Source organism: Coniophora puteana (genome assembly GCF_000271625.1).
Source record: "Coniophora puteana RWD-64-598 SS2 unplaced genomic scaffold CONPUscaffold_20, whole genome shotgun sequence".
NCBI classification, from domain to species: Eukaryota; Fungi; Basidiomycota; class Agaricomycetes; order Boletales; family Coniophoraceae; genus Coniophora; species Coniophora puteana.
The window spans coordinates 412,832-428,120 of record NW_006913072.1 but is presented as its reverse complement, the minus strand read 5'-3'; the positions used below and the strand labels follow the sequence as shown (position 1 = coordinate 428,120).

At 52.8% G+C, this 15,289-nt stretch overlaps 3 protein-coding genes across 3 annotated transcripts; 2 read left to right on the top strand and 1 right to left on the bottom strand.

The window, feature by feature from the left end:
* Positions 1–1,474: 1,474 nt before the first annotated feature.
* Positions 1,475–2,554, top strand: CONPUDRAFT_67436 (P-loop containing nucleoside triphosphate hydrolase protein; the record flags this gene model as incomplete). Its single annotated transcript, XM_007777140.1, has 2 exons — positions 1,475–1,762; positions 1,814–2,554. The coding sequence occupies 2 exons, from the start codon at positions 1,475–1,477 to the stop codon at positions 2,552–2,554; spliced, it is 1,029 nt and encodes a 342-aa protein (XP_007775330.1).
* A 2,546-nt stretch (positions 2,555–5,100) lies between these two features.
* CONPUDRAFT_78078 (uncharacterized protein) lies at positions 5,101–6,802 on the bottom strand (the record flags this gene model as incomplete). The annotated part of the gene is made up of 9 exons (XM_007777258.1): positions 5,101–5,374; positions 5,437–5,677; positions 5,737–5,935; positions 6,174–6,205; positions 6,257–6,267; positions 6,322–6,350; positions 6,441–6,512; positions 6,646–6,678; positions 6,749–6,802. The coding sequence occupies 9 exons, from the start codon at positions 6,800–6,802 to the stop codon at positions 5,101–5,103; spliced, it is 945 nt and encodes a 314-aa protein (XP_007775448.1).
* Positions 6,803–11,593: 4,791 nt separating this feature from the next.
* Positions 11,594–12,144, top strand: CONPUDRAFT_170145 (uncharacterized protein; the record flags this gene model as incomplete). Its single annotated transcript, XM_007777257.1, has 2 exons — positions 11,594–11,919; positions 11,971–12,144. A coding segment is annotated over exon 2 (165 nt), but the record flags the coding sequence as incomplete, so codon positions are not given.
* Between the last annotated feature and the right edge of the window lie 3,145 nt (positions 12,145–15,289).

The following is a 15,289-nucleotide window of genomic DNA, read 5'->3' as shown; positions in this document are numbered from 1 at the left end:
GTAGCTAGATAGCTTTCATCAGCTTAACGCTGCTTGGTTCCACAATGTCACGGACCATCACGTAGCAAACTGTTATTTTGGACCATTGCTTGCTCTATTTGCAAGTTTGAGCGCGACCCCATGAAACAAAGACGTAGGACAAACCCATATCGAATCTATCTGGTCACAATTCCACAATTAGTTTCCTTCGAAAAGGGAATGCATGCATAACGGCACCTCTTGACGAAGGTTCAACACTGTTCATGTATGTAACCGATGATCCGCGTTAGAAGATGTAAGTACTCACAGTAGTCATAAAAGACCCAGACAGCCGATGCCGCTATCACTGTGCCTCAGTATAAATTAAAGTAGCTGAAAACACGGACAATACTTGTGATATGGCTTCTCAACTCCCAGTTCGCGATAGCTAGCCAGCTCTCAGGAGAGTCCAGAACATCAATCATGGTGCTTGACGAAGAGATACGTTTCAGAAAGGGAGTGATGAGAGGGTAAAGGGTCAAAGTCAGGGCTTTTTTGAAAACATCAGCTGGTGCCCACCGTGCCTTTAACCACACAGCTGTCTATAGCCCTATATCAAAAGCATCAGGGAACACAATGATGAGGAGTACCAGACAAGGCGGAGCACTGCCCGGTACCTAGACTAATGGCACAGACGTGAGCATGCTCAGCAATATTCAAAGCCGGGTACTTGCCTACTCGCTAACTGTCATGTCAAAACGGCTGTCTGTAAAGAGTGTGTGGCGAGCATCAGTTTAAGTCAAGTAGACTAGAGCACCGAGGTGCAATTCAGTGAGACCATACTATAGAAAACGGTGACCATTGAGCATATAGCACGGAGTGTCTCCGAGCAGGACGGAAGTGCAGCACAGCTCGTGATCCTGTTTGTGCCATTCCTTCCGACGAGATCATAGGTGCATGCGAGTATACAACCACCGGCACTGGAACATGTCGGTGCCGTGGCCGCTTTTGAAAACCGCGTGCGTGGCAGTATTTACGGCCTACGGGGCAAGACTAATATTGACGGCAACAAAGGAGGTAAATAGGGGCTCCAGGGCCTCAGGAGCAGCGGGCCGCCCAACGCAAATAAGAGTATGGGCATGCGAGGTTGGACCGTAACTCACTCTCAGAGAAGCTGTTTCAAAAGTGCGCGATGACGTGGGCTCGGTTGATTACAGAAGGCTCGGTGAGAAGTCCGAGATTGCTTCCAGGATGTGGAATCCACCCGACTCGGACAACAACTCCTGGAACAATATTTACTCCGCCCGAGTTAGTCTGCACGCGTGGGTGAGGGTGATACCGTAGCAAAACTTGCGTGCAACACCTTCCATAATGAGAGTGACACTTCGCCTTTTCGAGATATGTTATGAAGTCCGATGACAGCTTTGACGTGCCGATGTCAAAGCAGACATGCCGTGCATAGAGACCGAGGGAGATATGCAGCGCAAATGTGCGATGTGCAAAGACATCTAAGGCAATGGCGTTCAGCTCTGTCGAGGGCGAAGAGCTCATCCGACGTGTACTCAAAGAGGCGTTCAAGATCAATGTTCGCGATCATCAAGCAGAGGCTATAGGTGTACTACTCGATGGACGCGACGTGCTCTCTGTGACGTCGACTGGCTCTGGCAAGACTGAGACTCTGATCCAACTTATGCATGTCATCTCTCATCTTGCACGCAACCCATCTCTGTCTCCCGCTCGTGCTTTTCCAACGGAGCCCGTGATCCTTGTAGTATGCCCGACAAAATCTCTAGAAGAAAACATGGTCAGTGCTGTTGCCCCTGAAGGTGATCGGTCAAAGTCTCACCTTCGGCAGGGCGCAAGGATCCTAGGTGCAGGGATTGATGCACTCGTCATCAATCGTGACACACTCGAGAGGGAGTACAAGAAAGGTCGCAATCTGTACAAAGAAGCTGTCAGGATAGGCTCAAGGGTGATTCTAGTCGCACCGGAGCAGCTTGCATCGAAGGGGTTCGAGAGTATTCTGGCAAACAGTGACTTATGCTCGCGACTGCGTGTCATGGCTATTGATGAAGCTCACCTGATGAACTCCTGGGGAAAGACGTTTCGGAAGGCATATCGAGAGGTTGGATGGGTGCGTGCTAGATTCACCAATCGGATACCTGTCTTTGCTGCGACGGCAACACTACAACCGGGTGCTGCTACAGAGCGTGTTCTCGAGCTTCTAGGCTTCGAGGAAGGGGCCTACCAGATCATCCGGCACTCAAATGAGCGACGTGACATCCGCATCATTATGCGAGAACTCACTCATGGCCTAGATGGTGACTCGCACCCATCTCTGTACTGGCTGCTGAATCGGACCAAGCCTGCACTCGTCTTTTGCAAGACCATTGCGCGTGGCTATCGTCTTGCAAGGGCCCTGGTGGAGGAAGCTGTCAAGCAACAAAAGACAATAGAAATTCGGTTGTATAACTCGCTTCATTCCCTGGAGTACAACTCTCAGACGCTTGCATTCGTCCACTCGGTGTGCCACTCTGCAAGAACCGGCTGTATGAAAGCTAGGCTGTTGAAACGATGCGGATCCCACTGCAGGTAACGTTGAGAACGGAGGGCCAGGTCAAATGTCATACCATCACCGTGAAGGAGTAGGATCTGTTCAGGATAATCGTCGGCGGTGTAGCCCACTTGAGCTGCAAAGTCGACAATAGCATCTTTGAGTTCGGTAGTCACAGCCTCATTCTTTGAGCAGGTCGCAAGCGGGTGAATCTTGGCTGCCTCGGCAGGGAGAGGGAGTTTCTTGCAGCGAGTACGGAACCAAAGGTTGACATGTTGTTTGAGCTTTCGTGCTTCGAGTTTGGGAATATATTTTGCGAGTACGCGAAGCCAGTGGAGGGCCATGACCTGATGGACGTGTTCCCAGTTGATGTACTGAAGTAAAGATTCGACCGTTAGATTTTTGCGTCGGTCAAGCGATAGAAGTCCCAGCTTGGTTTCAATGCTAAGTCCTGAAGGACCCGAGATAGGCCGTTCCACGTACGTTGCAGCAAGCCCAATGTTGAATAAATGACCTCTTCCGAATCGTAGGTGCTGCTCGCGTCGATAGTTCTGAACATTGTCCAAGCTCAGACTAATAAGCTTGGTGGGGTCGTGTCCGTGCATCCGTGTGAGTATAGCTTCGTGTTCTGATAGTGCCTTGAGGTGGTTGATTGCCGTGCGCTGAGCGACTGTATGACCAATGCGATTGCTGTAGGCAAAGACGTCATAAGATGTCCCCGATGCAACATTCAACAAGGCGGCAGAAAGAGGTAACGCTTGCGCGTATTTACTGTGCGAGTAGTCAAGGGACGCGATCCCGTGTATAATAATCTGCAATAATTTGATCAGCGGGCTACTGTAATGCTGCGCTAAAAAAACTCACGTTCTTGACGGGCCTGGCCTTACGCTCTTTACGATCTGATCGCTGTCGGGGTGTTGCAACTGCTTCACAAAGCTCGTAGAGAAGGGGCTGACGCTCCAGGATGACGCGCTCGATTTCTTCTAATGTTGTGCTTCCAATGTCTTGCCAGGTTGGTTGCTGCTGCATGGGCTGGTGCACGACCGCTTGTGAACCTGTCGAGTTTCTCGCGTTCACGTTCTCGTTCGCTTTGACGAGCTTGTAGCACAGCCCGGAATCTGATCTGACAGCGTCTTCAACCTCTCGCTTGAGCTGGCTTTTGACGACATGAACTGCGAATGCAGCTAGAGAAGCGCGAATCGGTCGAATGCCGATGTTAGGGTCGTCCTGGATGGGGAAGGGAAAACTGAGGTGCATATATTCCTCGTCTCGCAAAACACCGTATGGGTGTCGCATGAGGCAGGCGAGAACCTCGCCAAAAGTGGGCCCAAGGTGGTCTCCTCGAAAGAAATAAGAGACCCACTGCTGAAGTCCGGCGCTACAGAGGTTCGACTGTCGAGTTTCCGGGTTGAAGAGGTTATACAGAAGATCTGCAAGCGTCCAATCCTCCCCCTTAGCGATCTCGTGGACTCTCTCCAAGGCAGTGATCTTGCGGTCAGAGGCCCTCCCGCCATCAGCAGACGCGTCGTTACCAGGAGGACCCGGATCTATGGCATGAGCAACGACCTTGCGACGCTTCTGTGCAGGTCTCTCGGCAGGGTGAAGACCAGGGACACTGTTTTGATCGCGAGTAGTTGTCGAAAGTCTTCGTTTTGATGCAGTGCGACTAGAGCCACCCAAGCTGGTGGAGCGCAGGCTCAGGGTTGGGTTTGGAGTGCTCAGAGGAGGGGCAGGAGGAATCGGGGCCTCGACCGGCGTCCATTCTCTCAGAGACGACCAGGAGACGAGTGGCTGATCAGTGAAGCTGGGTGCGGCGGTTGACGCGCTTGTTTGCGGGCCAACAGAGAATATTGGCTTGTTTCCTGACTTCGACGGGCTCAGAGGTGTTCGTGACATCGTAGCATAGACGGCTGAACGGGCTTCGCGTTGACCAGACGCGCTGAAGACGCGTTGATTCGAGACGCGTCTTACGCTGGACGCACTGCTTGCCGGCCTCGGCATTTCATTTCGAACACCGCTGATCAGTTTTGACAGCGTGCTGTCATTCTCGCCATCCTCACACCATTTATGGGCAAAAAAATTCTCCATTTGGTTAATCGCGCAAACTTCAGAGTTGCTCCGGTGTCACCCCTACCTACAGCAGCAGACCCTAATATCAAGAACGACTGTCTTCTGATATAGGGTCTGCCTAGGGGAGACTACGCCCGAGTTGTAAGTTTCTTCGTCCCGATCGAAGGCAAACGGCGGAATCGCTGGTGACTGAGACCAAACTGGTCTTTCCATGAATCTTGGAGAAGCGTGTGCGCTGAGAGCGACTTCGGTCGCCACCACGGCGGTCTTGTTGTGTCACGAGAAGTCGCTGAAGGGCATGACAAATCTCGAAAGGGAAGGCGCAATGGCTGGTGGCGCCGAATGATAGCCCCTATCTGCGCCTCTCGCTTTAGTAACCAACGATGAACACACCATTGTGAAACTGGTATGGATTCTAGCGGTCATCTCTCAATACGAGCTGATAGACCTTGTTTGAGGATAAATTGCTTTTATGTACCGTACGTGAAACCCTATCGTATTAATAAACATGATCAAGACTACGCATGATTCCCTTCAAATTGGTGATCACTATCAACACCTTCGCCATGGAACGATGCAAACACTATAGTATCCCCTGTAATCTTCGTTTTTATGTATGGATTGATATGCTTTGTGTCATTTCTACGAACATTCAAGACAAGATAAGGCCCAAGTATGGATGTCCAGTATGTCTCCAGGACAAACATGGTGTCATCTAGCAACGCGGCCTCTTGGCTGTCACTGGAGCTCAAGGTCCCATCAATGACAGCAAACGCTAACCATATCGCTAGTCTAAATACAACTCAAAGACGTTAAGATGAGCGTATGTCTCAGGTGACAGGGACGGTACGCACGTGCAGAAATAAGTTAGGTTTTCTCTGGCAACGAGAAAGAAGAGGTTATTAGATCGCCATATGGAATATAACTTCTTTCCTGTTGCCTTAAGATGCGTATAGATGCGATAGGTAGCCAAAGTGAGCGCAATTATCTCGAAACAAAATGTTGAGGCCACGAAGAGGGAGGATGCCGGACCAACGGCGGTGTCGCGCCAGTGACAAACACTGAAGCCAGGATAGAGCTTCACCTCAGCCGTTCCTGCTTTAATAATCACGGTTCACTCTCACGTATGGACTTGAACAACGTCTGGAACTTACTTATAGATCTTGCCCCGCGGCCGCCTGCCAACATTGTAATGACCATGGAAGAAATGTTGCCAACCTGTGATATAACAAACACAGAATGCAGCAAGCGACTGGCCACTTTGACCCGGGGATACAGGGCATCGACACGGATCATGATTACAGCTTTTGACGGTGAGTCGTCTCCACCCTGATGCAATAACCACCAGCGTACCTTGTAGACAAAACACCACGACTGCCTGGAGTGATATTACGGATGGAGAGATGGCAGTGCCTTGGATAGCAACGCGTAAAGTGCTGCCTTCCTCTCGATCTCAGAAATAAATCTCACAAAAAATCCTACAGTCGATCTTGAATATCGTTGCTAGCGATCAGAGGATAAAAATATCACACACGTCTAACGTGTTTGAGGTTAAAAGTGATATGACACTTCGAAATCTAGTCAGACTTACTTTATCAATTGGAAGGTTATGCAGATCACCGGCTAACGCGGTATAGTAAGCACATCTCGAGTGAGAGTAGAGGAAAGGCGTACCGGCGGAAATGCTTGAAGACATTTAGTCATTGCTCAAGGAACCGTTTGGTTATCAGCGGACTCACACGATATGGGTAATCCCCGCGTAACGTAGCTGAGCAACGTCAGTCAGTATAACTGTTTTCTGGCTCCGCAATTGTACTGACTATCACATAACAAACTGTTATTCGGGACCATGGTTTACTCTATTTGCGAGAGTGAGCATGACCCTGTGAAATACCAGCTCGGACATGTGACGAACCCATATAAGTTGTATCTAGTAAGAATATCACAGTCATCAATCGTCTCTGAATCAGGGATAAGCGCATAACAACACCTCTTCGCCAAGGTTTAACACTGCTCTCATATGCAATCATTAATAAATCGAATTCAGATACGGAAAGACTTACAATAGTCATAAAAGACCCAGACCACCAATGACACTATCACCGTATCTCAGCATATGTAACACCAGTTGAAACAATGGACAATACCTGTAACATAACTTCTCACCTCCGAGTTTGTAACGACCAGCCTGCTCTCAGGAGAACCCGCGACACTAAGCATGGCGTTAGACACAGAAATACGTTGGAGAGAGGGAGTGGTCAGAGGGTAGAGAACAACATTTGGAGCTTTTGAGTAATATCACTTGGCGCCCACCGTGCCTTGAGTACACAGGCATATATAGCCATACATCACCAGCATCAAGAAACATAATGATGAGAGCCACCAGATATGGCGTAACACTGCTGCGAACCTAGACTAATGACACAAACCTGAGCATGCTCAGCAATGTCAAGACCAGGTACTTGTCGCTATGAATCTATCATGTCGAAGCGGCTGTTCGCAGACAGAGTGTAGGTAACTATTACTTTAAGCCAAGTAGACCAGAGCACTGAAAAAGGTATTTTTGTATCATTGGTGGGTCAATTTTATAAAAGATGTTGACCATTGAGCTCCTAGCGGTACGGAAGTGCGGCATAGCTCGTGATCCTGTTCATGGCAATATTACTATAGACAAGTTCATATGTGTATACAAGTACATCATCACTGGTGCTGACCCGTGTCAGTGGTTTGACCACTTTTGAGGATCGCGTGCGTAGGATACTTGCCTACTTGAAACACCTGTATACAGTGTGTAATGGTCATACTTCAGGTCAAGTAGGCTAGAGCACTGAAAAGAGTGCCATGTAACCAACGAACCAATATAGAAGATGGTGATCATTGATATTGAGCGTGGAGCGCGGAGTGTCTCCGAGCGGGACGGAAGTGCAACACAGCTCGTGATCCTGTTTGCGCCATTCCTTCAGACGAGCTCATAGTCACAATATGTACGAGTATACTAGCCATTAGTGGCAAACATCGGTGTTGTGGCTACTTAGAATGCCGAGTACGTAGCAGCGAGCACGGCCTATGGGGCAATGGTGACGCCAACGTATAAAGCCATTAACCAGAGGCTCTAAAACCTCAGAGGCAGGAGCAGCGCGCCGACCCAACGCGAACAGGTTTCTGCCAGAAAGAATATGGACGCGTGAAGTTGAACCATAGCTGACTCTCGGAGAAGCTGTTTCAAGATTGCGCGATGACGCGGGCTCGGGCGATTAGAAGGTTCGGTGAGAAGTTAGAGATAGCTTCGAGGACGCGAAATTCACCCGGCAACAACTCCGAGGCACAGTACTGTAGCTACAGTACTAGTACTTCGCCCGAGTTAGAATAACTTGATGTCCTGCTTGATGGAGGGACTTCAGCTCATGCGGGGCTAAGAATAACACGTACGTATCGACGTACCAAGGCGCACTGTATGCTGCAGTTGAACCCGGAGAACCATCGTAAACCAAACCAAAGCGCCCGCGGTGAATGACAAGGCATAACATCGCCAAAACTTGGTTGCGGTGAGAAACAAGAGCTATCATCGACGTGTAAGATTCTTCGCCTCAATCGAAGGCAGGCGGCGAAATCGCTCGCGGCTGAGACCAAACTGGTCTTTCCACGAATCTCGGAGAAACGTGTGCGCTGAGAGCAACTTCAGTCGCCATCACGGAGCAATCTTGTGTCACGAGAGGATATTATACCCTATTATACCTTGTAGTTTCGCTGTCGGTCGGCGTCAGTAAATGCTGAAAGGCGTCGGAGGATTGGAAACCGGTCTCGGGATGCAGCAAGAAAGGTGCGGAGGAAGATTCGCCACGCGAGCGTGGCGGGGTCGGCTCCAAGAACACGTACCTGGACAAGCGAGACGCGGTCATCTGCAGCACTCAGATGACACGTCCAGCCGCACTCTGCACCGGGGTATACACAGATATTTCATTTGCGTCCTATATCTCTTCGCAACGGGCTGCTCTCCTGACACGGAGAACCCAACACCTGGCCACGATAGTGGTGGGTAGCGTCGATAACGAGTGATGCCAGCGCTGGTGCAATCCGTTCAGCTGACCTTCCTCCCGTGGACCGTGATCGCGTCAGGTGGGCGAGGGCTGCCACTATCCAGGTTACGCAGTCGGCCTTATAAGTAGGCCACGCCTTTAGTCCTCTGAGAAATTCTCTTTACTTTTTCGTTGTCGCTCTTGTGCGGTCGACTCCCGCTTGTCCGTCGGTTCATCTCCCGCCAAAGTCCCGCAAGTTCCCGACGACAGCCGACGACCCGACGTTCACGTTAGCTCCCGCACCATTGTCAGACACCTTTTGACATTGATCAGCCCTTCCTGGCGTGCGCGGTCCCGCAGTACTTCCTGTCCCTGGTTGATGCGATGCACCTCTAGGTCCTCCCGGGTGCACAGGCTTAAACGGAACTTGCGCTCTACAATGGCCGTTTGTGGGTTGACGTGTTGAACAGTGGATTGATGAGAAGTCGATGGTTGGAAACTTTCTGGGTGCGCATTGCCCCCTCGCGTGCTTCGCTCACTTGTCCATCAAGGACCATCGACGTATCATTCCCACATCACACCCGCACCGTACATGGGCCTCCACCTTCTTGGCCCTAGTAGGTCTTGCTTTCGCGCCTGCCTTCGCGGCCTCGGGCCGTATGGCTGTCGTCTCCTTGCTGCCCGGACTCCTTCTCAGCAGTGCTTAGCTCTCCGGAGCCGTACGACTCCCTGGAATGGACTGGGATTGGGGGGCGCATTGCAGTGGAGCAGCGGGTAAGGTAGAAAGTTTACTCGACGATATGTTGCGCAGCGATCTGGCTCGGCGCTTGCTGTACCCCAGAGTGACCAGGGTCTCTCCCCCGGCACCTGTCCGGCATCTGTCCTGTCGATGGGATTTGTGCCCCCACACTTGTCCCCACATCCTGTCCTCCCACTGTCTTTCCAAATGTTAGCTCGCGCAGCTTGTTCGTCCGTCTGCACGCGGGTTTCGACAGCGAGATCCACTAAAGTCTCCGACTGGCCAGCTCTTGCCTTAGGTTCTGTCATGCTCGAGAGCTAACAAGCGCCCGTTGATTGGCTTTGGTCAGTCTGTCTACGTCAAGACGCATGCTGTTTACGGGCTCTGTCACACTTTTCGATCACTTTTTGTCACTCTCGTTCAGAATCGGGGTCCGGTTACCGTTTGCCGGACCGCCAAAACTGATTTGCCACCTTGCTCATCCTTCCTAATCCGTCGCCGTCACCCTCTCTCGTCTCATCAGAATCTTCTGAACCTTGTGCACCGTTCCATGCATGTCCATTGGCCATTCGGTCTTGCCACTGCCGTGGTCCGTGAGCCTGGCCGCTGGCCGGACGCGAAGACTCTCACTGGCTCCGCTTCCAGGTCTTCCTCGCTCGCTATTACGTATTACCCCGCATCTTCGTCCGCTTGGTGCCTTCTGAATGGCAGTGCTTGAATAGCGAACGACAATTGAATAAACGTCCACTTGCCTTCGCCTTCGCGACATGCCTGCGCAGGCGTCGCGCCCCCCGCAAGGACATATTGCACTCTATTGAACTCTCTTGTCGGGGCTCTATGGCCCGCGGCAGTTCTACTCGCACTCCCACCACGATCGCGTTGCGTCGCAGGATCAGAAACCCTGTTAATGGGTTTGCACTACGGCATCTTTATTTGATTTTTTTTTCCTCGCATGTTCGTTGACCATATGCAAAACCTGTGGGGAATTTTGTTCTTCATTCTACAATGTCTCGGAGAGGAGAGGACAGTGTCGGCCGACAGAAGGATGATGCATGCGGCTGTGTATATTAGGGGTTTCACGCCACCCCGAAGTTCGTTTGGGGTCCTCTCAATGGTAAGCAGCACCTTTCCACAGGAGGGAACACTGATCACCTCGCTGGCAGCTCGCGATGGTTGCAAAATCGGAGGCAGGACAGTCTCGTCAATGTACATTTCGCTCAAGTTGGCTGCGACACTCGATCACGACGATGGGATGTGAGTCTACAACGTTTGAAGTGATGTGGATGGTGGCTCGCAAATCAGCGTATGTTCAATCCACATCATTGTCTCTCGCGCCCATTGAGCTATACTGGCATTCCCATGCGTTAGTTGCGACTCCAGCTGAGACCCGACCTCTCCCCGGCCTTTCTTGCTGGTTGCTGCCAAGCGCCGTCCGCGTTAGACGCTGTCAGTCTCACCGGGCCGTCGACACTGTCAACATCTGCCAACCGTTCCATCCATGATCTCTCACCTCAGAATGCGCTCGAGCCTTGAAGCTCCTTGAGGCTTGAGTCTCCCCAGCTCGCGATCGGAGACTTCGTTTAAGGTTCGCCTGTTTAATAGGCTTTATCGGGGCCCGAGAATTCTCCCCGCCGCTCACGCCGCGTAAACAGGCCGCAACGCGCCAAAGCCTGCCAAAGCTAAAGCCCAAAGTCAAAGTGAAACCGGCGCCTCGGCCAACAAACAACGAACGCATCTCCCATCTGTCCCTGACTAGAGCCTCCGATTGTGTTCGGTCTCCTTCTGAACAACGGCACAAGTCGCTCAGCGCCCGCGCTCAGGATCGGTGGGTGCACTGTGCTACACTTGGACGATTTGCGATGAATGCCCGCGACTTGTCGCGACGTGGCTGTCCAGCACGCATCGAGCACCAAGTGCGTCGCGGCGCTCGCGGTTCCATTGTGCTTACGTGCAGTGGCAACTTTCTATAGAGGTTGTTCACGCCGTGTACGGTGTTTGCGCAAGTGTATGCACGCGTCGCACGCTGTGCGCCACCTACCTCACTCGCCCCCCGGACCCCGATTGTGCGCTGTTTACGGGCTTCTGTTTCTTTTTCTCGCCGCTCTCGTTCTGTCACGCCCTGTGTTTCATCACGCCGTTCATCTCTCTTCCTTCCCCGAGCTCTGAGTACAGTTTCAAGGTTGCCCGCCTTGTCATGTCGCGTTGCTTCATTGTTCGTTCATAACGCTGAGACGCCGATCGGACATGTCACCGAGTCGGGAAACCCAGACACGCGCGAACCTTGTAGATTCTGTCTGGCTTCTGCTGCGCTTGTCAAGAGATCTTTCCCCTCTTCTCATGCGAATTACCTTTTTCTACGTCTGGGGTTTCCTTTTTCTCTGTGTGGCGCGGTGGCTGGCGTAAGCGCTCTGACACACTACTCTCTGATGGGATAACCGGCAACCACTCACTAGCCGGACGTTGGAGCGAGGGACTGTGGCGGGCCTCACTGCGAAGGGTTGAGTGGAGTGGAACGCGAGGCAGTGCGCACGCGAGGGCCAAGACACATGGAGGTTGACGAGAACAGTGCTATCGGCGTGTAGGTAAGTGTTTCGAGAGCGCTGATGGATGTTGACGTTCTCAATTTTATCTAGGCCGATGAAATGGTGGTTCGAGTTCAACTGGGCGAAGTTGTCTTCCGCCGTCTTGATGCTTTTCTCCGACTCTTAGAATGTTTACGCCATCATCCGAACCGCTGTTCTGCGATGCATTTCATATCCGTGGCATCAGGAGATGAAGAGGTTCATTCCTCTGGCGCCGTCCAACTCTTACCCACATGTTCGCGACAGGATCTTAGCCGCAACGCCACGGAGATGAAGACAAGGCGTACTAGGTCTATCCTCCGTCTTCTAAATATTCGCCTTTAGTACTCGCTCACAAAATTAGGCGCGACATAGTTAACCCGCGCTTCCCGGCGGAACCCATCCTCCACTGTCCTGGGTCTGGCGTGGGCTCACTGCCTGGATCGGATCCGCGGGTGCTCTGTACCGCCCCGCTGCGTATCAGCGTCCAGATATTCACCGCCAGTCGTCAGGAGCTTATTCTTGCGTACGTGCGTCATGCTCGAGGTCGCCGTCGCCACTCCCTCTCAGGCTCAGAGCTTGGATTTGCAATGTGCGCACTCAGATGCTATCACCGTCGTCATCGTCTATCTCAAGCTCACTCCCACTGTCTATCTCTATCTTAACTCTCAGTGGCGCTGACATCATCATCGCTTCGCATTCACTCTCAGCATCGTTACTTTCGCCGAATTGTTCTGATCCACCTTGGTGGTGCGTTCCACGCGCTCTGTTCTATCCTGGTCTAATCTCGGACGGCAACTTTCTCGGCGAGGAGCTCGCATCGGCCCTCTTTTCACGTCCCTCAATGTACCTCTTTACGTGTCGACTTGCCTCCCGTCGATCGCTATCGTGCGTTTCCCACCCCACATATCGAAGCCTCGGGCGACGTTCGAAGAGGCGTGATGCTGAGAATAGAAGCCCCCTGCTCTGCTCTCTCGAACGCTAACCAGACAGTCCTCTCAGGCAATCGTGCATCCCGACGGACTCGCTCGTGCGCGTCCTCGCGCGGTTTACGGTCCCCAGCTACCGGGGGCGCCCGCAGAGTCAGTCACATCGGCGATTCAGCGTGCCGCCGGATCCTGGATGCAGCTTCCGCTGAACCGCGCTTGCGCCCAGCTAGCGCTGATTTTCGCACCCGATTTTGGATTCCTATGCCTCCCAAGCATCGTAAGTGGGCCCTGCCTCGTGGTGATGGGCTGTCCCCCGTTCTCGTCTTTCATTCATTCAGCCAGTGAGGAACCTAATAATAACGTTCTTATACTATTGCTGGGACGAGCGAGCGGACGCGCGCTATGATAGGGTTTCGGGGGATTGAGAAGCGCAGGAAGCCAGAGTCAACGCTCGGAATGGCACCGGCGCCGCTGATGCAGATGAGAGGATGCGGGAGGGGCTGGACTTGAATGGGCTGGAGAGGCTGGACGGAGTCCGACGAAGGCCGGGTGTTTGGTTGCGTGGGGGTGGGGAAGGAAGGAGATGGTGATGCGAGGTGCGATTCGGGCATCGAGGGCCCCAGTATGAGGTGGAAGGGTATTTTGGGTGTCGGCGAGGCGGACCGTGGCCCCTGTGGAGTCTGGATGTCGATACCTCGTCTGGTACTCGTTCTGCTCTGCAGCTCGCCGTCGATGCTCACCTACCGTCCTCTCTCGGGCGACCGGTTGGAGGTAGGTTACCGTTTGTTATCGCCGAGTGACAAGTTCTAGCCGGTGACAGCGGCCGTAGGAGCTAGTGACGCTCGAGCGTTCCGGCGTCCGGCCAGCCAGCGGGTTCGAACATGTTCTATGGTCCGAGGCACGACGGAAGAAGCTGTTTCATCGACCCTGGGTGCCAGGCGAACTGGCGAAGCGCGAAACCGCGAGAGCCAGGGACGTGGGGAGGCTCTCGAAGGAGATTGCGGAGGCGGGGTGGCTTCCGTCCCCTGTTTCGCGTCGCGCGCCGTGGCTCCTTTCCTCGGGTTTGCACGCGCGTGTGGGTGCGGCTTGGCGGGTCCGCATCTGCTAAATGGCCCATCGATCGACAAATGCTATCACTGGATGCTGTAGGGTCGTTGTACGAGGCTCGGTAGAGCTCGGTCAGGGTAAGTAGGATAGATTAGATTTGGGCGCCCTTTTTCTGTGATCTGGGAGGGTTCATCACAGGAAAACATTGGAGGTAGGCTCATTGATTAACATTTGTGTTTCGGCCGCAGGTAGGTGGAGATAGTGTGCCCTAGATGCGTAGTGACAGGTTTAAATGAGATTGTTATTAATTTACGTTGAAAGCGGCGCAAAGATTGGGGATGACACGCTTAATGGACAGACAGCGCCGAGTGACAGTGGGTGGTGTCAGAGTCAGACGGGTGGAAGAAATGATGGGGCTAATTGGGAACGGATAGATAAAATGTTTGAGGGCTATGAAATGGAGAGAGAGCTCATAGGCTGTATGCTGGGTGAGGGGGAGTTGGGAGGGGGGAATCGATAAGAGGACGCGGTTTGATTGGGGGACGCGATGGGGCGATATTTCTGAGGTCGCGGCTGGCCGGGGTGAGGGGTGTGGGGAAGGGGACCCCGGGAGCGGAGATGAGATCTGGGGACGGGGTGTGACTTGTGTGATGGGTGTGACATGACGCAAATGTGCCTTATTCCCATGTGCGGACCGAGTACCCCGGATGGGGAAGGTGGGAGAGAAAGAGCGTATTTGAAGTGGCGGCCCTGGAGGATGTCCATGTCAGCACTTGTACGGACTACTTGAAGTCGGCTCATCGCTTTTTTCTTCTCTTTTTTCCAGCTCGTCTCGCTGGCAAAGGCCAATTCGATCATCAACGCCAACGATACGCCGATGTCATTTCAAGTCGTACGCCAGGATGGTTTCCAACTCCCCTCTCCCCCTCACACCATCGACAGCCCCTCCAACCACTCAACCTCTCCTCCGCCCCCCGACACCCCCATCTTCATGCCCCACAACCTCGCTTTTCTCCCTGACCCGTCCCGCAAGTTTCCTTCTGCAGCTGCAGCCCACCATATGCAGCACAATCCTGGTGCCCCTCTCGACATAACAGACGACCTCGCATCTCTCCTCCCAGGTCACGACTCCCATGAACGATCCACCGCCCCCCATCACCCCCACCACTCAGAACAGCAGCAATACAGACACAACATCTTCGACATTTCCGCCCCCTCTGCCTCCAACCATTTCGCCCTTCAGCGCTCAGATAGACCCGAAAGTACCGACCTTTACGCCAACAACAGCGTAGGTACCCCTGGCGACACCATGCATGCCCACTTCAACTCAACCCTCCCGGCCCTCAACTCATCGATGCGCTACGAGCCTCATCCCGATCCACCACCCGCCTTCGCCTACCGTCACACCCCTTCCC